This window comes from Felis catus, chromosome B3 (assembly GCF_018350175.1).
Source record: "Felis catus isolate Fca126 chromosome B3, F.catus_Fca126_mat1.0, whole genome shotgun sequence".
Taxonomy (NCBI): Eukaryota; Metazoa; Chordata; class Mammalia; order Carnivora; family Felidae; genus Felis; species Felis catus.
The window spans coordinates 1,780,637-1,803,421 of record NC_058373.1 but is presented as its reverse complement, the minus strand read 5'-3'; the positions used below and the strand labels follow the sequence as shown (position 1 = coordinate 1,803,421).

The window sequence follows — 22,785 nt, the reverse complement described above, 5'->3', positions numbered from 1 at the left end:
ACGGATTCCCTAGGAATATCGTGGGGATCCGGTCAAACATTCCGGCTCCTCGGAGAGGAAGAGAGGCCCTTTGAGACGTGCCGTCTCTGCTCTCGTCCGCGTACGTGGAGAGACAGGGGTGGACGCAGCCGGTGCGTCTGGATGGCCCGTGGGAGCCACCAGCGGAGAGCCTCCTGGTGGTGCTAATGGGCGTGCTCTGTGCTGGAGAGCGCTCCCTGTCGGTGGCGCTCCAGGGAGGCGGCTCGGGCACCTCCCTGTTCCTTCACATTTGGTCCACGGCCCAGTGGGAGGACGGCGGGGTCTCCACAGGTGTCGACGTCAGGAGGACTGGGATTTGCGCGAATGGCCCCGGCTCCTCAGTCCCGTAGGACGCTGTGGGGTCCCTTCCGATGAGCGTTCCCATGCTTCCTTTGGGTGGGCTGGCTGGTTTCTCCCCTCCATGGACCCCAACTGTACTGAATCTTGCAGGAAGTCCTTGACCACAAGAAAATGGGATCCTTCTTCTGAAGTTTGGAATGACAGAGATGTTTCCAGGCTGCTCATCTTAGTGGAAATCTGCCTGGGGGGCAGGGGTGGGAAGCCGAGAATGGCACCCTTCCGTCCGGGAGCGAGGCGGACACAGGCGGGCCCCCGCTGGCCGCCACCGGGTGAACCGTGGACATCCGTGTGCACGTCTATTCCAAACCCTCGAATTCAGCAGATGAGGGGTCCAGGGCCCCAGGCGGCAGGTGAACGAGAGGCAAGGCCAGAAGTCGAGGGGTTCCATCCGGACTCCTGTACTCGGCGCTCATCCACACCCACTCCCTCGGGATGGCCGCCCCTTGACGGCCCGAGGGCGGCCACACGCCCCACACCCTCGGCACGTAAGCGCTGTTCGGGAACTTACACGCACTGATTCCTGCAAACATCTCAGCAAACCGGGGGTCTCTCTCCTGGGAGAAGATGGCATCGGCCTTCTCCACGGACTTCCCCGCCTCGTGAACGCCGGCCGGGAGGTTGGGGACAGGAACCTGTTGGCACGTGAAAACACAACCACATCCAGAGTGTGAGACACAGAGCACGTGTCTGCAGCCCCGTCGGGTCCCCTCCCCCCCACTCGCTGGCAGTTCAGGCTGTGTGGTTTTACTGAGGTGGGGGCTCGTCTGGAGACCGGGAGGTGCGGTGTGAGCCGGGGACCACAGAGTGGCACGGATCCCTTACAGAGAGACAACCGATAATCAACCACCCTAAACACCAAAAGCGTGGACTTGAAGTCTAACGTGGGTGACAGGCCCAGCCCCGAGGCACCTTTGTGATTTCTCTACACGGCTGTGGGAAGCAGTGGGAGAAGAGGCAGAAAGAAGAGGAGGGACAGAGGGGAAGGGAGGAGGGAGGGAGGCTGCGTGGACAGAGTGGGGACCCGGTGCAGGGCAGGACAGACGGCCGGGAAGGGGACGGGTGACGCGGCTCAGAACTGCCTCTGTCGGTTTCCGCGTCTGCTGGTCCAGTCCTTGGGCTCACGTAGAGCCCCCGCAGCTCCCAATCGCCCCCGGACACTCCCCATACGGGCAGCTCGGGCCCTACTCGGCCGCCCGGTCCTCACGTGTCCTCTACCCTCCATGGCCCCGCCCTGCAGGAGGGTCCCAGGACACCCCCCAGGGTGGGACCTGCGTCTCTGCACTCGGTGGGAGGACAGAGCACCAGCACCTGCTGGGCTGAGGGCGTCAAGCTAAGGGTTGAACTTAGCCCCCCGACCCTTGGCCCGGAGACAGCTCCAACTGGGAAAGAACCTTCCAGAAGTTCACCTGCGACAGGTCGTATGACGACAGCCCATCTCTCTGGTGCACCTCCAACTCTGCCTGCTGCTGTTGGAGCTGCCTGCGGAAGGAGAGGTCAACAGAGTCATGACGAGGTCACGACGTGGTGGCCGCGGGGCCGGACTAGAACCTTCCCCCAACCCAGAGGGACGGCGGGTGACACCCAACGGGCCTCTAAGTGGTTTTCAATTTTTACTTGTTTTAGTTTACGACTTTTTAAAGTTTATTTTGAGAGCGCGAGCAGGGGAGGGGCAGAGAGAGAGAGAGAGGGAGAGAAGGAGAGAGTCCCATGCAGGCTCCGTGGGGTCAGCACAGAGGCTGACGCGGGGCTGGAACCCAAAAACTGTGAGATCGTGACCTGAGCCGACAACAAGAGTCAGACGCTTGACCAACTGACCCTCCCAGGCGCCCCTTGTGATTATTTTTTAATGTCCCAAATCAAGACTCCAAGCCCTGTATTTTAAGTTTAGGTTGCCAACATTTAGGAAATGCGTTTTGGTTAACGATTTCATGTCACGCAGGGTAAGAAGACACCACGTGAAAACAAACAGTTACGGCAAAGTTCCGATCAACACGGAAAGAAGAAACCCTTGGCCTGACAACCTGTAAGCTGGATGGGGGGGGGGGTGTGTGACCTCATGTCCCCCCCTCCAGCCCTCACGCTGGACTCTCACAGCGTTACCTGACCTCACGCCCAGTACAAAGAGGCTTCCCGGGTGGTGGCCTCGCGGCCAGGACCTGACCTGATGCCCCCGGTCCCCGCTCTGTGCTCTGCAGGCCCCCCCACCCCGCCCCGTTCGGGACAGAAAACGACTCCTTACAGGAAATGGCTGCTTGACAAAGTTTCAGAAGGTGGAAACTGGGTTACGTTCCCGGGACAGTGAGCCCCACAGCTCAGAGCCTAACGATGGGGCAGGATGAGAGCGTCTTTTTCCAGCCCACACACGGCCAAGAACGCCAGGCGAACGTGGTTAGACTGCTGACCCGAACCACACGCCCAGGAGTCAGCCTAAGGGACATGGACAATTCAGGCACAAACGTACGTGTGACACGCACAGCACGTGCACGTTCACAGTAAGCAGGGAAACACTTTCAGCCCTAAATAAACAGAATGAGTGCAAATTAGGACGAACCTGGAGAGCGATCAATTCTTCGACTACGAAGCGAGGAACAACACAGTTAGCACGGCGGCTTGCGCAGAAAGTTCCGGCGCGGGGGAGATGCCCACGGCAGAGTTCCACACGGAGGACGCCGGTGCCCTCCGCGCGCCCCGGGCCCCTGCGCTCACCGCGACCTACACTGGGCTCACGAAGGGAGCCGCTACCTCTCCAAGTGGGTGGTTTCTGAACTCCCTTCACGGCGGAGCGTGCCGAGGCCCCGAGACGCCAGGTGTCTGCAGAAGAGAGACCGTGCCCCGGGGAGTGGGTGACGAAAGAGGGTTTGGGGCAGGGGCTATTTCTTTTTTTTTTTTTTAATTAAAAAAAAATTTTTTTTAATGTTTATTTTTGAGACAGAAAGAGACAGAGCATGAACGGGGGAGGGGCAGAGAGAGAGGGAGACACAGAATCGGAAGCAGGCTCCAGGCTCCGAGCTGTCAGCCCAGAGCCCGACGCGGGGCTCGAACTCACGGACCGCGAGATCGTGACCTGAGCTGAAGTCGGACACTCAACCGACTGAGCCACCCAGGCACCCGCGGGGCAGGGGCTATTTCACAGCATAAGGGACACCCACCTGGGAGGTCCAGGAAGGCCTGGGCCGGCCACTGTGGGCGCCAGTGACCGGACCCGGTGGGCGAGGCCCACCAGGAGCCCGGCCTCAGAGCCCAGTTGCCACCCCAGAGCAGGGGGGTGTCACCGAAGTCTTGCCCCGCGGCCCCCCACCAGTCCCTCTACTGGCCCCCCAGCTGGAAGCTTGAAAGCAGGGAGCTCATGCTGTCCTGTCCACGGAGGCGAACGTCGGCCCGTCCCCGGCAAACAGGCCGGGCCACCAGACTGGCGGGCGGTGTAGACGGAGCGCGGCTAGGTTGCCTCGGTCCACGTGCAGGCTGTTTGGGTCACACTGACCAAGGCCCCCCCTCCCCCCGCTTACTGACCACTTCCGCTCCTGGGGGCAGAGTCAGCAGAGGCGGTGTGGTCCACAGCCCCCCACCAAGACAGGGACGGCACAGGTCGCCGCCGGTCTCTGTTTCCCCCTTTTCTCTTTTTTAGAGAGAGAGAGAGAGAGAGAGAGAGAGCAAGGGAGGGGCAGAGGGAGGAGGGGAGAGAATCCCACGCGGGCTCTGGGCTCAGCGCAGAGCCTGATGCGGGGCTCAAGCCCGTGGCTCTGGGATCCTGACCCGAGCCGAAATCAAGCGTCGACGCTCAGCCGACTGAGCCGCCAGGCGCCCTCTCTGCTGGGGACCCGCCGCTTCTCCAGGCAGCCTGCTCCATCGCGGAGGGAAGCGATCGCAACAAGTCTGTCCCCGAAACAGCCCAGACCTACTTCCTTCCAAGTCCCATTTTGAGTTCCCATCCTGCGGCCCAAGAAACGGGACAAACTGAATTCTTCTCAGCAGCCAGAGAGATGCACGTCTGAACCCCACTCACCTGCAGCCGTGCCCTTCACGTGGGCCTGGGCGTGTGTCCCCACCCCCCAACCGCCAAGGGAAGACCACGTAGAAGGGACCAGCGACCAGCTTATTGAGAAGCTAGGGGGACCAGCGACCAGCTTATTGAGAAGCCAGCCCAGACCGGCCCCGTTCCAGGAGGCATCCTGGACCGTCTACACCAGGCTCCGTGCTAGATCCGGGGAATGACGGGGCCAGCCCCACGGGGTCTGGGTGGTCACGGCGTGGACATTCTCCACGGGAGGACAGAGGAGTCCGCAAGCCCAGGGTGCTGACGTCAGAGACAGGACGCGGGAAGAAAGAACACGCGGCTGGTCTCCAGACCCGGGTGCGAGAGCCCAGGGGAAAGGTGAGCCATAAAACGTGGGATTTCCCCCCCAGGAGTCTGTACCTGCACCCACAACACCAGGAAACAGCAGCACTAAAATCAGGTTTTTAAACAATTGCTATTTCAAAACATAGAAAAAGAATCAATCTAACGATCCGCAGAAACACCCTAACACCGTATCACCCTACTCGTCTCTTACGGTTCTGCCAATTCACGTGCACCCTGCGGGCCCCTGGGCAGCCGGGGCCTCTCCCTGCCTGCGGTCTCCCCATTTCACAGACGCACACAGAGCCTCAAGGTCTGCGTGGCCTCCCTGCACCAGGGATGTCGGGATGCCATCGATCACGTGGGACACTCCCCGGACAGAGCAAGCGAGCAGCCACGAGGGGGGACCGTCGGACCTCTGGGAGAACCGGGATCTGGTGAGGAGGCACGGGGGCTCCACGGGCTCGGCCGACCCTGGTGGGGCTACCAGTGCCCCCCACGGGCGGAGTGCCGTCTGCATGCCCGTGGGGAAGGACTCCGAATGCCCCTCACGGGCTCCGCGTCCAGAAGCAGGGGCGTGCTCTACGGAGAGGGCTCCTCGGGGCGGGATGGAAGGCAGGGGGAGCTGCTCGGCAAAGAGGAGGGACATCCCCTGAGACAGGGCGGTGGCCTCATCAGGGCACAGGGGAAGAGGCAGGGAGGGAGTCCCAGGAGAGACGCCGTGGGGCCCTCTTCTCCACCAGGCTGTCTGCAGCAGGTGCGCGGGAGGGCGGGATGCAGGACGAGCCCCAGGCCGGGGCCTGCTGACCGAGCCTCACCCCTCCCGGGCCCTAAGCTCTGCAGAGGCGAGGTCGGCCCCTTGCTCTCGCTCCCCACTCCCGCCCCCACTCCTGCCCCCGGGGACACAGGGCGGCCCTCTCTGCTGGGGACCCGCCTGCTGGGGAACTCTGCTGGGGACCTTTCCGCGGAGTCCGCTGCTGCTGGCCGAGTCCAGCCAGAGGCAGGAACGCGGGGAGGGCCGGAGGGCTGGCGGTCGTCACTGCCCTCTGCTGCCCACGGCGAACAGCTCCCGCCGTCCCCGCCCAGGGAGGGCCGCTCTGTCCCCTTGGCTGTCAGGTCCTCCCGCCTGCGGTCTCCTCCCCGCTGCCCCCAAAGGGCTTTCAAGAGCAACACGTGGGGCCGCACCCCGCAGGGAACGTGCGTCCTGTTGTGTCGGGGCAGCCGGACTCAGACCCAGAGATCACGCCTCTGCGGGGGAGGGAGGGAGTCAAAAGCCCTCAACGTGACCAAGTTTACCCTATTGCAACTAGACCGTCTCAGATACGGGAGAGAATAAGGGAGCGTGCTGTTTCTGCAGCACAGATCGACTCCTGTTTGCAAGCAGGAGGCCACACGGCCTGGGGTCAGAGGGCAGGAGGTCACACGGCCCGGGGAACAGAGGGGAGGAGGTCACACGGCCCGGGGACAAAGGGCAGGAGGCCACACGGCCCGGGGACAGAGGGCAGGAGGCCACACGACCCGGGGACAGAGGGCAGGAGGTCACACGGCCCGGGACAGAGAGCAGGAGGTCACACGGCCTAGGGACAGAGAGCAGGAGGTCACATGGCCCGGGGACAGAGAGCAGGAGGTCACATGGCCCGGGGACAGAGGGCAGGAGGCCACACGGCCCGGGGACAGAGGGCAGGAGTCCACACGGCCCGGGGACAGAGAGCAGGAGGTCACACGGCCCGGGGACAGAGGGCAGGAGGCCACACGGCCCGGGGACAGAGGGCAGGAGTCCACACGGCCCGGGGACAGAGAACAGGAGGTCACACGGCCCGGGGACAGAGAGCAGGAGGCCACACGGCCCGGGGACAGAGGGCAGGAGTCCACACGGCCCGGGGACAGAGAACAGGAGGTCACACGGCCCGGGGACAGAGAGCAGGAGGTCACACGGCCCGGGGACAGAGAGCAGGAGGCCACACGGCCCGGGGACAGAGGGCAGGAGGCCACACGGCCCGGGGACAGAGGGTAGGAGTCCACACGGCCCGGGGACAGAGAGCAGGAGGTCACACGGCCCGGGGACAGAGGGCAGGAGGTCACACGGCCCGGGGACAGAGGGCAGGAGGTCACACGGCCCGGGGACAGAGAGCAGGAGGTCACACGGCCCGGGGACAGAGAGCAGGAGGTCACACGGCCCGGGGACAGAGGGCAGGAGGTCACTCGGCCCGGGGACAGAGGGCAGGAGTCCACACGGCCCAGGGACAGAGGGCAGGAGTCCACACGGCCCGGGGACAGAGAACAGGAGGCCACATGGCCCAGGACAGAGGGCAGGAGGCCACACGGCCCAGGGACAGAGAGCAGGAGGTCACACGGCCTGGGGACAGAGAGCAGGAGGCCACACGGCCCGGGGACAGAGAACAGGAGGTCACACGGCCTGGGGACAGAGAGCAGGAGGCCACAAGGCCCGGGGACAGAAAGCATTGAGAGGGAGTTGCTGACACCATTCCCCCCCCATTCCTCCCGTCCCCGTGGCTGCAGAGAAAGCCAGACAGAAGTGGGAGCAAATGCCAGGCTGTGAGGGGTTACGACGGGATGGATGGCCAAGGGGGACTCCCGACAGAGAGCTGGGCAGAGAAAGTTCTGGAAGACCAGAAAGCCCGGGGTCTTCAATGTTCAGGAAGCGGGTGCCCGTCCGAGTCTCAGGAAGAGCCCGTGGCAGGGGTGGACAAGGAGTGTGGCCCACGGGAGACAGAGGATGCACTGGGAGGGCCCCGGAGGGGGAAGGAGCGGGAGGAGAGGAGGGGACGCTGAGCCCCTCGGTCCCTCCAACGGGAGGAGGTTCGTGCACGGGCCCTGTTTCTCGGTTCACCGCCAGGCAGGAAGCAGCCGGGAGGAGCCAGCAGGACGGCTCACGCCAGGGCCCCGGAGCGGACGGCGGGCGGGTGGCAGAGGGGATCCCGCGGCCCCAACACCGTCTGCGGCAACTGAGGCGGACCCCACCCCACCGACCGGGCCTGCTCCGGCTCGCTGTCCCGCCCGCCTGCTTCACACACGCCGGCTGCACGTGGGACCCGAGGTCGCCTGACAGACGTGCCGGGCTGGGGCCACGCGGAAACCCAGGTCAGCCGCCGGGAGGGACCTCGTGCGGGTGGCCCGGCCCGGCCGGCTCCGTGCCTTGTGGGCGAGAAGCAGGGCTGAGGCTGAGGCACAGGCACAGGGTGGGGCTTCCCCGGAAGGACGCCCCGAGGGGGACTCCGAGGGGAACGCCCCAGTCCAGGGAGCCAGCAGGGGACACGCAGGGGACACGATGGGGCCAGAGCACCGAGTGAGCCAGCCAGGAGGCCATGGCCACTGCCTGGGGGCGGCATGGCCGGGACGGCCGTCGGGAGCTGGAGGGGGGAGCAGACCCCACCAGCTCAGTGCAGAGCCTGGGGAAACGGGACAGGGGTGCCACTGGCCAGCGCGGGCACTCAGGGCTGCTCCCCCCCCGCCAGCTCACCCCGCGCCCCTGCCGTAGTGCCCGCAGACGCTGGGACCGCCCTGGCCTTTGTTCACACTGCTTCCTTGACCTTGCATTTCTTGAGAATAACAGGGAGGAGGCATGACCTGGTCCCGGTCGGGAGCCCGGCCCCACTCACTGCCCGCAGCAACCCAGGGGAGAGGCCTTATCGCCCCATTGCACAGATGGGAAAGCGAGGGCTGTGAAGTAACGTGGCACCCAACTCGAGGTACAGGAAGCCGGGTGTCCAGAACGGGGCCCAGGTGTGCGTGCCAAGGCGCGTGGGGTACAGGGTGAAGCCGGGGGTGGTCCGGGGACTGCGGAGCCTTAAGCAGGAGGGACATGTCCAGGGAAACCGTGTGTCCCTGCAGCGCCACCCCCCAGCCCCCTGCCCCGGGGCCCTGGAGCTGCCAGGGCCTTAGCCTCGCTCCCCCGCCCGGCTTCAGAAGGGCCCGGAAACCAGGCACAGGCGGCCGGCGCACCAGGCAGGGAACCAGGGAGGCCTGGGGAGAGAAGGGGGACGGAAGCATGGCGGTGGCAGAGGACGCAGTGAGGGGCCCACAGGGACCGACCGCCAGCTGCAGGGGCGGGGAGCCTATGGGGGGAAAGGGCCCGGGGTAAGGTCACCAGCCCTCGGCTCGGGGAGGGCACCCGGACCCAGCAGGGCTGGAGCGTGGCGAGCACGTACTTGACATTGGTGTTGGTGCAGATGACGTACTCTATCTCGTCGGAGTAGGGGTTCTGGAACGTGAAGCTGCTGGTGCGGATCAACAGCCACTCCCGGTTCTTGGTGCGGAGCCGGTACATGACTGACAGCACCTGGCCCTTCAGTTTGACCACCTGAGGAAACATTCGGAGGAGGAATGAAGTCAGGGGGAGGCAGGGCTCAGAATGGGGCGCCGCGGCAAAGACAGCCCGAGGGGACGGCCAGAGAGCAAGGCTGGGCCGAGGGGGCCTCTCCCCCTGAAGCAGGCACTGTCCTCTGTCACGTTCTCTGAAACACCTGTTTTCTACCAGGACTTCTCAGCTCTTCCAAATCGGGCCACAAAACTCTATAAGCCAAGTGTTTCCCTTTTCGCCTGGGCTGCTAGGGTACTCTGGGTTTGCAACTAGTACCCCGTCCCGCCCCCCACCCCCCAAGAAATGATCTCACTCGGGTGTAGAGTTACATCGTAGCAGTGGATTTATTCCTTCCCACCTCGCATTACAAAAATCCTTAAGCTCCGTTTAACGCTGCTAATCGGGTCATGTCTACTCTCCGGGAGGAAGTGTAACGAAATGATAAATTCATGTGCGTTATCTGTGCGCGCGCGGATCTGTTACTGCTTTTACGCTGCGGTACGGCTTCCAAACTACCTCCAAACGCACGTCCTCACAGGAGGCTGGTAAGGTGGGTCTCACTCTGGGTAGGGCTTTAATACCGAGTCTCCTGACAAGGTAAGTAAGCTGCCGGAGATCAGACGACTCTGGGGGAAAAACTCGGCCGGGAAGCAAGGTCTTACTGCCAAACCACGAGTGCCCGCTCCTGTGCTCCGTGTACACGCACAATGTGTGCACAAGCAGAGACACAGGGCTGTGAGCGTGCTCACACGGCCCTCGCGACCAGCTCCCGCGGCTACGGCATAAACAGGAGAAAGCCCAGGAACAAAGCCAGGCGGACGGGCATGCCTCTCCGCAGGCCTGTGTCCCCAGATCCTGGGGCTGGTCGGGACAGAGAAGGCTCTGGACCCGGGGAAGCCGGGCTGGCTTGACCACGAGACGAGTGTGATCAGAGATGAGAACGGGGACCTGGTCCCAGGGTCGCGGAGGGCCCGGCCCCTCTTCCTTAACTGTCCCCACTTGTACTTTATTCCTGGTTGGATGTCTGTGCACAGCCTGGGGACAGGGACCTCTTGGTGACCTGAGTCCCCCCCCCCCCCAGCCCCGCCCTCGCACAGAGCCGGCACATCATCTGAACTTCCTTGATGGGTCTGTTGGCCCCACGCCCTGGGCTGATGCGCCTGAGCGACCACCCCTGGGGAACCCAGACGAATGAAACCTGAGAGGGCTGGACGCCCTGGTGGGAAACCCTGAGTGATCCAGAAAGCAGAACAATGTCCAGGGGGGCGGTGACCCTTCCTGGCACCGAGCTCGAGGAGGCAGACGCGGGGTCAGGCAAGACCCCGACCCTCAGGGGTCACTGCCCGTCAGCAGGTCCCAGCAGCAAGCTGGCTCTTTCCCCACAGGACCACAGGTCAAGGCCACGTGCCCCGGAGGCCGGCACGCCGAGGGGGTCCCGTGGGAGACTCTCTGAATCTGCACAGAACACAGGGAAGAGGGCAGCCACCTCCCACGTGTTGAGCCCCGGGTCGTGGCTCCCTGAGGCAGCTGCTGTGCGTCTCTTAACCGAATGCCTTGATGGGGGGAGAGGTTTTAGCTCCACGGAACAAACACCGGCCAAGGCACCGCCCGGGTGCAAAGCCGGAGAAGGAGTGGAGGGAGGGCGCCGGCAGCCCCCGCCCTCCCCGGGGCCAAGTTCCTGGCTCGGCCTGTGACACCAGCCGCCTCGCGCGGCCCTCACGACAGCACCGCGTGGATCTGGAAAGTGAGCCCCAAAGGAGTTAAACATCCCGCCACGGCCTGACGGAGCAGCGCAGAGGCAGGAGGGGGTCCCGGATCCCCCGGCCCCCACCGCCCGCTGTGTCTTCATGAACCTCCGAGGCCGAGGCAGCGCCCCTGTCCCAGGACAGGTACGTCAGCGGCGGTAACCAGGCCCAGCAGGCCGAGTCCCGTCTCAGAACCGCAGGCTCAGGAGGCACGGGGTCGCCAGGACGCCGTGGGGTCCGCGGAGGGTTCCTGGACGGAGGCAGGGCTGGGCTCCCGGACGTACAGCATCGACGTGCACGCCGAGTCCGGCTGCCAGGGTCGCACGGACCACGCAGGCCGGCCACAGCCCCGCCACCCCACACTCGGTGCTCCGCCGTGCACGGCGGGCAAGCAGACAGCAGAGGGGGCCGGGGTCCTGGCCCCGGGTCTCTCGGGGTCCCACACTTCCGCCTGACCTCTGGGGGACCTGTAACCCGGCGAGGGTCCGAGAGCAGAGCCGAGGGCAGATGCAGTTGGGGGCCCCTGCGTCGGGCGCCTCCCCAAACCCAAACCGCTCAGGAACCTGGCGGCCCCCCGAGGTCTCACGTCCGGGCCGCTCACACACTTCAGTTTAAATCCAGAGTTCCAGGGCGGACCGTGGGCCGACACAGCCCCCTCTGCGCTTCTGGAAAAACCAGCCGCTTCCTTTGATCAACATCTGTCCCCCAGCCCGGCCGCCGGTGGCCGGAGCCCAAAGAACACATTCGAGGGGCCGAGGCCAGCGCTCCAGGACGTCCCCGTGGCCGCCCGGCTGTGGCCTGCCCAGCGGTGACCGCAGGGCCGCCGGCCCTCAGGCGTGGCTCGGGCTTCGCCTCCTGCCCGCAGGGTGAGCTGGTCGCTCCCGGGGCGAGGGGTCCGTAAGCAGGTGCCGCGCGGGGTCGGGTGTTACGTTCCTCCTGTTTCCGCCCCCAAACCACCGGCTTCCGGCAGCATCCGCGGGGTCACGTCAGCCTGCTGTCGGACGGAGAGGCCTGGGTGCGGTGTGGCGACAGGCAGGACGGGCCGGCAACGGCGGCCTCACCCCCCAGTTAGCGCCGTGCTGTGTGACTTGGGGCCGGCGGCCGAAGCTCTCTGAGTCCTGGCGTCCGCCCTGAGAAGTGGGGCTGCCTACAGACCCCATGGGCTGACGATTACCTTACATGGTGTGTGACAAGGGCTCTGTCACTAACCCGGCAGGGAGGCTCTGTGGCCACAGACCCGGAAAAGGGAAGCAGACCCAGCGCGAGGTGTAGAATGATCTCCACGGATTCGGCGAACTCGTCTCAGGAGGACGACTCGGGCAACACGTGTCAGCCTCTCCTCTCACATATTCCCGGAATGAAAGTCACTTGCCACGGGTCGTGGCCCATTCAGACTTTATCAAGAGCCACCCACCCAGGAGGAAGCTCCAGCTCCGTGGTGGACGTGATGGTGACACGCACAGACGTGGAGCCCGACCACAGGAAGCTTATGTTTCAGAGAGGGAATGGGGGGAAGGCAATCAGGGGACAAATAGATAAAACAATTACCAACCGGATCAGCTGTTGTGGAGGAAAAACGAGGGCAGAGGAGGGTGGGGGCTTTCTGGGCCAGCATGGTGGCCGTTGACCACACCTCCGAGAGGACAGGAGTTAAAGCCTGATCAGTAAGAAGACCTCGGTCCTGGGAAGAGTGCGGGAACAGCATTCTAGTCGGAGGGAGCATGTGCAAAGGCCCTGAGGCGGGGAACAGCACCCGAAGACCCGTGTGACCGCGTGGCGTGAGCCCGTGAGGATAAGACACGTGGGCCGAGGGTCACACTGAGCCTGCGGCTGTGGCGCGGAGCTCGGATCTGATTCTGGGTGCGCTGGAAAGCCACTGGCACGGGTAATAAGGCCACGGCAAAGCCTGATTTGTGTCTTCAGCGGTGTGGAGCGGGCGGGAGTAGAGCGGGGAGACCGGCAAGGCTGAGGCCGCAATGGAGACAGTGAGAGCGGGTGGGGAGGGGGGTGCTGGTCGAGGCGGGCAGGAAGGAGCAGAGGCAGAGGGGACGGCTGTGCACACGTCCCGGGGGGAACAGGACGCGAGTGCCGGGTGTGGCAGCAAAGCCAGAGCAGGGAGGACGCTGTCTGGGCTCCCGGCCTGTGCAGGCGGGGCCGCGGCGGTGCAGGGGGGCAGGCTCGGAGAGCCCGAGGGCTGTGGGTGCGGTGCAGGGGCGTGCGAGGTGCCTGGGCGCCCACAGTCGGTGCTGTCGCGTGGACAAAGTCGCTGGGGAGACGCTACGGGGACAGCAAGAGGGAAGGGAGGCAAGGGCCCGGCTCTTGGAGAAGCAGGATCCGGTGGTGTTTGCGAGGAGCGGGGGCGGAAGGGAGCCGAGACCCGCCCGGCGGCGACACGGGGCGTGAATGGAGCGGTGTTTCAGCGGTGGACGCGGCGAGTGGCCATCCCCCCTAAAGAAGGAACTCAAAGGCCCTCATCCTGGAAAACCCGCGGTTTCCCTTCCTGGGCTGGGACGCCCGCGGCCTGGGAGCAGGAACCTCTTCCCGGCCGCCACGGCTGAGCGCTGGGACACCTGGCTCCCACCACGCATCCACCCTGTGCTCTTAGGAGCCCCTGCTCCTGAGTGGCCCTCTCCTGTCCCGAGATGTGGCCACGCGATGCGCCCACGACTGTGAGAAGCGGCCAGCAAGTTGAGCGCACAGGGCCCCACCGGAGCAGGTGCTCAGCCCCCGGCAGCGGACGGTGGGGCCGCGAGGGGGCGCCTTCCTCCCAGGCTCCCCGAGCATCCTGAGTCTGTCTCCCCCGCCCTGCCCCTCCCGGGGTGTCAGCAGGCCGACAGGGGTGTCCTGAGGCCCCTCCCCACCCGGCACCCCTCACCTGGACGTCCAGCTCCCAGGGCGCCCCCTCCAGGCAGACGCCCCCACATTTGCCCTCCTTGCACCCCGGCTGCCAAAACCGTCTCAGATATGCCGCCCCGCGTGCACTCTCGTCGGGGACTCGGGCGGGGGTGGGGGCCTGAACGCCTCACGTGGCCTCGGCAGCCTTCACCCCGGCCCCCCGCCTCCCTGCACATTATCAGCCTCTCTGTCCCCTGCCCTTCTGCCAGTCACGGCTCCCGGCTGGGTCCGCCCTCCCCACTGGACCTGCCCGGCAGGCGCGGGGATGAACGGGTACCCGGCTCCGGCGGTACCTGCTGGAAGCTCTCGCGCAGGTGGCTCTGATCCTCCGAGTGGCAGAATTCCAAAATGTCCTTTCCGAGGAGATCCTGAATAAAGAGACAAGCTTGAAGAACCCCCGCCCCCCACGGCTGACGCACGACTGCAGAAGCATCCGTCTGCACCCCCTTCCGCCCTGTCCCTCTGCTCACCGCGTCGTAAGGGGGACAGTGGACGCGGGGTGTCCCCCCCGTGCCCACCTCTGTCCCTCCGCACGCTCGGCACCCCTTCCGCATCTGGCTCAGGCCCTCCGTCAGCAGCCCCAGTGCAATTTTACTGGTCCGCCTTGGAGAGGCAAACTGTAATAAACGCACTTTAGAACGTTTAAAAATGTTTTAAAAACTTGAGGGACGTCTGCGTGGCTGAGTCGGTGAAGCGTCCGACTTCGGCTCAGCTCATGATCTCGCGGTGCGTGGGTTCGAGCCCCGCGTCGGGCTCTGTGCTGACGGCCCGGAGCCTGGAGCCTGCTTCCGATTCTGTGCCTCCCTCTCTCTCTGCCCCTCCCCTGCTCGTGCTCTCTCTCTCTCTCTCTCTCTCTCTCAAAAATAAATGTTTAAAAAAAGCATGTAAAGAAAGCAAATGGCAGGGCAAGGACGGATGCGCTGCTTATGGAAGCGGGAACCGTTTTGGTGTGGACAGCGGCACTCTCTTGTGGCCGCACGCATGCTGGAGTGTGAGATAACTGCACTTGTGAAGGCTGTTTACCGTCTACCTTCACCGTCTGCCTTGTATCCAAAGGACCCAGCACTAACCCGAGACCAAAGCGTGTTTTGCCGCAAAACCAGCCAGTGGAAGACGAGCCGTCACCAGGCAGCTCCTGTGTGTTGTGGGAAAGTGGTCCAGCTGGACGTGGGACGTGTCGTGGGCGGCAAAGGATGGCAGCTAATCCACTGATTGGAACCCGAAGCAGCAAGTGGCCTCAGTGGGAGCTGGCAGGGGGGAGGAAGTCCGCTCTGCGTGCCAAGAAGCATCTAGATGCATCTGGAAGGTGCCGGCGGGTGCACGGGTCTGGCTAGGCACATGCCGCCGTCCGAGGTTATGGTGAATTTGGGGACCAGTTAACTTCCTCCCTTGATTCTACCCAAGAACCTCAAGTCTAAAAGAATCTAGAGATGGAAGTTTGTACGGATGGTTCCAGTATTTCGATTTGGTTCGTGGTTCTAATATCACAGGTAAGCGAAAGACCCACACCAGCGTACCCCAAATTTCGCTCCTAGAACAGAGATCTTCTTCGTTCTTTTTTTAAATGCTTTTTATTTCGGAAGACATTAAAATCTATAGAAAAGTCCTTTACCTAGATTGTCACATCTGCGGTTTTCGCTTTCTTTTGCACGTATGGAAACATAAATACACGAATGAGAAATATGAAAATATGTGTAATGAAACATCTTTCATACCTACACACACACCCTGAAAAAGTTCTTATTAAATCATCTGGAAGCAGCAGACAGAATGACACCTGTCCTAAAGTATGTATCTCAAAAAATGACATCTGACAAAAAAATGAATATTCCGTATGACACCTAAAAACCCCACTGATACTCCACACATATTAGTATTTCTTCAATTATCTCCCAGACGTCTTTCTGGCTACGTGTCTCCAGCCTGGGGCCCCACGGAAGGCCTTCCCGCTGCAGACTGTGCCGTTTTGTATTTGGTTTCTCTTAATCTAGAATAACTTCTCCTGCCTTTCTGTGTCTCTCGTGACGCTGATATTTCTTAAAAAACGTCTGGGACAAAGACCGGACAATATGCTTCTGTAACAAAAAGTCCCGAATACATTTCAGTAACAAGGGATTAGGCAAAATTAGGTGAACGTCTTTCCTCAAGGCTTCTCGGTCTTGTCACTGAGAACATGTTTTTTTTAAGTTCCCAAGAAGATGTCCTGTTTCGTGACCATCCAAGTTAACGGATCCGAGAGCCCCTTTTCCCTAGAGCGTCTTGACTCTGGTTTGTGAAAACTCAGCCAGATGGACGGGATGGCGAGGGCCAGAAGCAGAGGGTTAATTTTAAGCCGTGCAGCCAGCCGTGTGCAATGCCTTCCTTGCTTTGGAAGGACACCCCTCTCTCCCGGCAGGAATATGGATTTCTATGCCGTGTTCCCTACACCGTCGTCCTGCTGAATCTCGAACAAAGGACAGAAGGGCTTTTCAAGTAAAGGTAAATCTCTAGCCACCCGCCACGGACCCCGAGTTACGTACCTGGGGTTGGTAGCCAACCACGCTGATGCACCGGGGGTCCACGAACGTGATGACCCCATCAGAGCTGTGTCGGGATAAGAACTCCGTGGGCACCGACACCCCGCTCATGTCCATGCACACGGGAGAGCTGGTCACCTGCAAGGAGGGATCCGCACTGAGGTGGTCTTGACAGAGACAGGGACAGGGGCAGGAGAGGCAGAGACTGGGAACAACCCACAGGGAGTTAATGTCACAGATGCTTCTGTGTCATAGGTACAGCGGGTCTGAAACGTTCAAAGGGGCGCCTGGGCGGCTCAGTCGGCTGAACGTCCGACTTTGGCTCAGGTCACGATCTCATGGTCTGTGAGTTCGAGCCCCATGTCAGGCTCTGTGCTGACAGCTCAGAGCCTGGAGCCTGCTTCAGATTCTGGGTCTCCCTCTCTCTCTCTCTCTGCCCCTCCCTTGCTCATGCTCTGTCTCTCTTTCTCTCTCAAAAATAAATAAATGTTAAAAAAAAATTTTTTTTTGGATCTCATGTCTTTGCCCCTTCCTCTAAAAAGGAAAATTCTAGGGGCTCCTGGGTGGCTCAGTCGGTTGAGCGTCTGGCTTCGGCTCAGGTTATGATCTCGAAGTTTGTGAGTTCGAGCCCCGCGTCGGGCTCTGTGCTGACAGCTCAGAGCCTGGAGCCTGCTTTGGATTCTGGGTCTCCCTCTCTCTCTGCCCCTCCCCCACTCATGCTCTGTCTGTCTCTCTCTCTCAAAAATAAATAAGCATTAAAAAAAAAATTTAACATTCAAAGCGTCCTGGCCTCGCCTTCGACTAATCGTACGCTTGGACCACCTTACGTTCTGAGCCTCAGTTTCCCCACCGGCCAGTGGGAACAACGAACCCCCTGCGATCTCACAGGGTATGCAGCTGGTGCTCAGAGGTGTTCCTACTCTTCCCTTCCCCACCTTCCCCTGACTCAGGATGGCAAATGGCTGTACAGGACGGGTCAGATGTTTGGAGAGTAGACGCTTGTGGAGCGAATGTTTGCAAGGCTTCACTCTCCACCGCCTCCCCGCCCCCCCGCCACTGTGAGGAATAAGCAATGCTTATCACACGTGGATACGTGAATGACGCCTCTCAACCACGTGTCTGAAGGCGGTGAGACCTGGGAGCCAGGAGCGCGACAGGCTAGCGTCCCCCGAGCCGCGTCTACCGTGGCCCGCGGTCGCCGGCAGGGGCTGGCGTCCTGCTGTCCCTGCTCTCTCCCACATCCAGCCTCCGCCCTGCCCGGCGAGGGGCCCGGAGCCCTGAGGACGCTGGGCTCGCAGGGCTGGGGGCAGTCACCCACCCGCTCCTGCTGTCCTCCCTCACCTGGAGTCTTCCGATGGCCACGAGGCAGTACTTGCTGCCCTGCCCCACGTCCGCGTCCTCCTCGGGTATAGTCATCCCTGAAACGAGACAAGCCGGGCTCGTCCACGCCTGCCCAAGGCGGATGGGAAAGGGCAGAAGCGCCCAGGCACGTACGAGTGCGGCCGAAACCACAGGTGCACGTGGACCACCCAGGGTCTGGGGAGGCGGCGGTGAAGGGACCCGCCCGGCCGGCGTCTCCGGTGGCCTCCCGGGGCCTCACCCCTGCGTCTGTGGATGACACGCAAGATCGTGAGGAAGACGAAGAGCAAAGTACCCATTCGGACATTTGCAAACTTGGCCAGGACGTCCAGCTATAAAAGAAACCTCGGGAAGAGGCGCAAGTGGGCATTTCTGGTGCCGTAAACGTTTCATTTGCACGCGCTCGAAAGGAGAAAAGGGGGTGGTTACCGAGCGCTGAGAACCAGAGCTCTCTGGGGCGCCCGGCCCGCTCAGTCGCCAGGGCATCTCTAGACTCTGGATCTCAGGGCTGTGAGTTCGAGCCCCACGTGGGGCGCGGGGATCGCCTAAAAATAAAATCCTTAAACAACAAACAAAACCCCGGTGCTCTGGAGAGGCAGGACCTGGTGAAAACAACCCTCGTTGTTCTCTGGTCGGAAAAGAGTCTTCTGCCCCGTCCGGCGGGGGTCTGGCAATGCGCGTCGCTCGTGGTGCAAGGTTCCCGCCTTAGTGAAGCAAGCAAGCGTCTCTTACGCCGCGCAGCTTATCATAAATACCGCCACACTGGTCACCCCAAAGCTTCCGGGGACGCAACCCCACGAGTACGGGGACAGCCCCTCACCGCCGACCGCGGCTCTGAGAGCCAGAGAAGCGTCGCTCCGTTCCCAGCGCACCGTCCCGTCCGCTCCCGCAGGTAGCCGCTCTCTGAAGTTTCTGCTTCACCCCTGCTGTATGTCTCTCCTACCCAAAGGAGCAGGTACACGTGTCATTTTCTTACCTCCTCTCCTTTGGACCGGGAAGAGGAGCGCCCCTTAGACACCCCCGGGCTTTCGCTCACCTCACCGGACAGCAGGTCCCGGAATGCACGCCTTCGTTAGTCCCAGGTCGCAGGTACCGGGGCTCATCGACCACTTGCCCGCGTGCGAACGTGCAGGTGTTTCCGACGCTGGGCAATGTCAACACCTCAAAGAACCACCCTGTGCTCGTGCGTCTTCCAGCAACTGCAAGGAAGTGCGCCTGTGTATTCACCCAGAGGACACCCGTCCCGGGGACTGCCGGGTGCAGGGCAGGTGCCGTCCTAGGTTCGGGTGTTGCCAAATTTCCCCCGGGAGGGGCGTGCCGACGAGCGTTCCCACAACGGGTCCGAGAGGCCTGCGTCCCCCCAGTCTCGGCCAGCGGAGCGTGCCGTCACGTACGTGTGAGGACCAGTTTTGGATACTGCCCTTCCGTGAATTATCTGTTCCGTCTCTTCCCCATTTTCCTCCTGGGATTTTGGTCCTTTGACTCTCAATTTTCTCTTGAATGCTTATTTATTTTGGAGAGAGAGAGAGAGAGAGAGAGAGAGAGAGTCCAAGCAGGGGAGGGGCAGAGAGGGAGGGAGACACAGAATCCGAAGCGGGATCCAGGCTCCGAGCTGTCGGCACAGAGCCCGACGCGGGGCTCGAACTCGTAAACCGTGAGATCATGACCTGAGCCGAAGTCGGACACTCAACCGAGCCCCCCAGGCGCCCCTTTGCCTCTCAATACTCAAGAGTTCGTCACATATTAAGGGATTAAGTCCTTGTTGTGAATATGGTCTCCTGGTTGGTGCCGTCTTCTGGCTTTGCGTATGGCGACTGAACAACTTTACAGTTTTTACGGAGTCAGATTCATCAATCTTTTCTTTCACCACCATCGTTCTTAAGATACCAGGAAGCTCTTTTATGGAGTTCCGGAAAGCCATTTCCTACACCAAAACTCACCCGTGTTTTCCCCTGATGTTTTGATGCTTTCACTTCCCACATTTAGATCCCTAACCTACTGGAAACTATTCTCGTGTGGGGCGTGAGCCACGGGATCTGATCTTATCTCTGTCCGAATGGCTGTCTGTTTGTCCATCCACATTTGTTAACGGCGCAGTGATCTAAGATGTTGCCTTTATCCTACGATAAATTCCCACACACCTTTGGCTCTAATTCTGGGCTTTCTCTTCTGTTCTACTGGCCAGCAGTCTATTAAGCATCGGTCCTGTGCGATTTTAATTATAGAGGCGTCATTGCAGGGTTTAGTATCCGGTAAGGCTGTTCCTCTCTTGCACTTTTTCAGTGTTTTCTAGGCCATTCTCAGGGATTTACATGAAGCTTAGTACCAACTTACTTCACTCCACAAAATAGCTTGCTGGTTTTCTTATCTGGCCTCCATTAAATGTATCAATTGACTTCACCAGAACGGACATCTTTGTAATGCGGACTCATCTTCCCCAAGAACGGGGGGCATTTTCCGATTTGTTTGAGCCTGCTTTTGTGTCTTTGGGGGGTGTTTAAAATTTTCCTCACATGTACCTGTACTCTGTACACTTACTAAAGTCATTCCTAAGTCTTTAATCGTCTTCTGTTGCTATTTAAAGGGGGTTCGCTCTACTGTTATGACTTCCGTTTATTATTTATGTATACGGGGATGATTGATTTTGTATGTTAGCACCGCGGTGTGCTATTTCACTGAATTGTGCTATTGTTTCAGTTAGCTTTGTGACTGGCCCACTGGGCTTTTGCAGGTGAACTATCCCAGAATTGAAAAGACGTCATTTTTCCTTCTTCACACATTTAGTTGCCTCTGATTCATCTAAGGGAACGGGCTAGTGTCTCTTACGACGCTGAAGAGTGGTAGAGAGATCGGGAAGTCCTGCCTTGTTTCTGATCTTACTGGAAATGCCGGAGATTTCTCGATCACATAAGATACCTTCTTAAAAGAGAAGTTATCCCTGAATCACTTTGGTATTCTTGAAAATCTATCGAATGCCTTCATAGGAGACATCTGGATTCTAACATCTGTTATGCACACAGTCGATTACAATATATTGTTTTACTTGAGGTATGTGAAGAAAATGTGCCCTCACACAGACAGGTAGCTGGAGGAGGGAGAAGTTTTTTCTCAGATCATTGTGGATGTTAAGCTTTGATGCTTTCCTAAATCTTGACAAGTGGCTGTTTCTCCTTTTTTTTTTTTTTAATGTTTATTTATTTTTTTTTTTAATTTTTTTTTCAACATTTTTTATTTATTTTTGGGACAGAGAGAGACAGAGCATGAACGGGGGAGGGGCAGAGAGAGAGGGAGACACAGAATCGGAAACAGGCTCCAGGCTCCGAGCCATCAGCCCAGAGCCCGACGCGGGGCTCGAACTCACGGACCGCGAGATCGTGACCTGGCTGAAGTCGGACGCTTAACCGACTGCGCCACCCAGGCGCCCCTAATGTTTATTTATTTTTGAGACATAGAGTGTGAGCAGGGAGGGGGGAGCAGAGAGAGAGAGAGAGAGAGAGAGAGAGAGGGAGACAGAATCGGAAGCAGGCTCCAGGCTCTGAGCCATCAGCACAGAGCCCGACATGGGGCTCGAACCCACAAACCGTGAGATCATGACCTGAGCTAAAATCAAGAGTCAGACGCTCAACTGACTGAGCCACACAGGTGCCCCATAACATCACTGATTTTTAATGTTTTATTTATTTTTGTGTGTGAGAGAGAGAGAACGAGAACAAGCGAGGGGGAGCAGAGAGTGAGGGAGACACAGAATCCGAAGCAGGCTCCAGGCTCTGAGCCATCAGCCCAGAGCCCGACACGGGGCTCAAACCCACGAACCACGAGATCATGACCTGAGCCGAAGTCGGACACTTAACCAACTGAGCCACCCAGGCGCCCTGACAAGTGGTTGTTTCTTTAAGGTCAACTGCAATGTAAAAATAAAAACTGTATCAAAGAGTATTTCAGCATTCTGTTACATTATAACAGATTGGTCTAACACTTTGAATGGGCCTTTTACTGATATATGACTGGAACACAATGTGTTCATCACTAGGGACATACTGGTCCATCAAATCACACAGATCTAAATGTTGCCACATTAGAATACATGATATTTTAAAAATGTGGTATATTAAAAAAAATACCATGGCGTATTTCATCAGAAACATTTCTAGGTATTGGTCAAGACCATGGTGGTGGACACAAGTTTCCCAAAATTCACATTCTTACTAGAAAGCTTTAATTGTATCACTGACAGCAAATACTATCATTTTCATTGAAGTGACAGGTTCATTTTCATTTTTTATAAAAAGATCTGCCGAATACACACATTTATCTACTTATTTTTTAACCTTTGTTTTGAGAGAGAGAGAGAGAGAGAGAGAGTGCGCGCGCGTGCATGAAAGCAGGGGGTGGACAGAAAGAGGGAGACAGAGGATCCCAAGCAGCCTGATGTGGGGCTTGAACTCACGAATCATGAGCTCATGACCCGAGCCGAAGTCAGACACCTCACTGACTGAGCCCCCCAGGCACCCCCCCAAATATGCAAGTTTAAATAAACCACAGTTTGTCAGTCATTCTTTTAAGTAAAAAATGGCGTTTCATAAAAAAAGCAACTTGTTGGGCTCACAACTCAAACAACTGCACATGTGCTTCTCCCGGACACAACCGCTATGCTTGGATATGCAGCACAAGTGGCTGTGTGCGTGCGTCCTTCCCATTTCAGGGTCCCATCCGGTCAGTGCTTTTTACAGCCTCATCAAGGACATGCTTACATTAAAAAAATGTTACACTGTCTTTCACTGCAAGCGCGTGGTGACCATGACGGCGGGTTGGTGGCACTGCCTTGAGGCACGCTGAGGCTCCACAAGTGTCTACCCGCCACTGCCTCCGCACCACCCGCGCAAAGCGGACGCAGTTTAAAGGTCCAACCACGTCTCGGTGCCCAGGGGAAAGCGTCTCAACCCTGCGCGCCTCTGAGCCGGTCTCCGGACGCCCGGGGTCCACGGAGCAGCCCTGACAGCCACCACCGCACGTGCTGTCACCCCCCCCCCCCCACCCCAGCCTGGGCCTCCCGGCCTCGTCTCCGCTGATCCTCTCCCCCTGCCTCCACTTCTAGCCACACAGTAACCGGACCGAGACCGTCCCGACTCGCTTTGTCTCTGGAGCTCCAGGCCCTGACCCCACCTGCCTCCTGGGAAGATTCACCCCTGTCTCACGCGGCCGTCAGACTCAACCCTGCCCAAAACCTCCTGCCAA

At 60.0% G+C, this 22,785-nt stretch overlaps 1 protein-coding gene across 8 annotated transcripts in view; it reads right to left on the bottom strand.

Moving 5' to 3' along the window:
- Positions 1-22,785, bottom strand: part of ARNT2 (aryl hydrocarbon receptor nuclear translocator 2) — a 147,475-nt gene that overhangs the window by 16,902 nt on the left and 107,788 nt on the right. For all 8 annotated transcript variants that reach the window (XM_023254804.2, XM_023254803.2, XM_019831777.3 and 5 more), the window contains exons 9-14: positions 17,533-17,609; positions 16,195-16,329; positions 13,969-14,043; positions 8,884-9,035; positions 1,785-1,857; positions 887-1,010 (exon numbers count right to left, since the gene is read on the bottom strand). In XM_023254804.2, the coding sequence (XP_023110572.1) occupies positions 887-1,010; positions 1,785-1,857; positions 8,884-9,035; positions 13,969-14,043; positions 16,195-16,329; positions 17,533-17,609 (636 nt within the window). The remainder of the gene's footprint in view (positions 1-886; positions 1,011-1,784; positions 1,858-8,883; positions 9,036-13,968; positions 14,044-16,194; positions 16,330-17,532; positions 17,610-22,785) is intronic.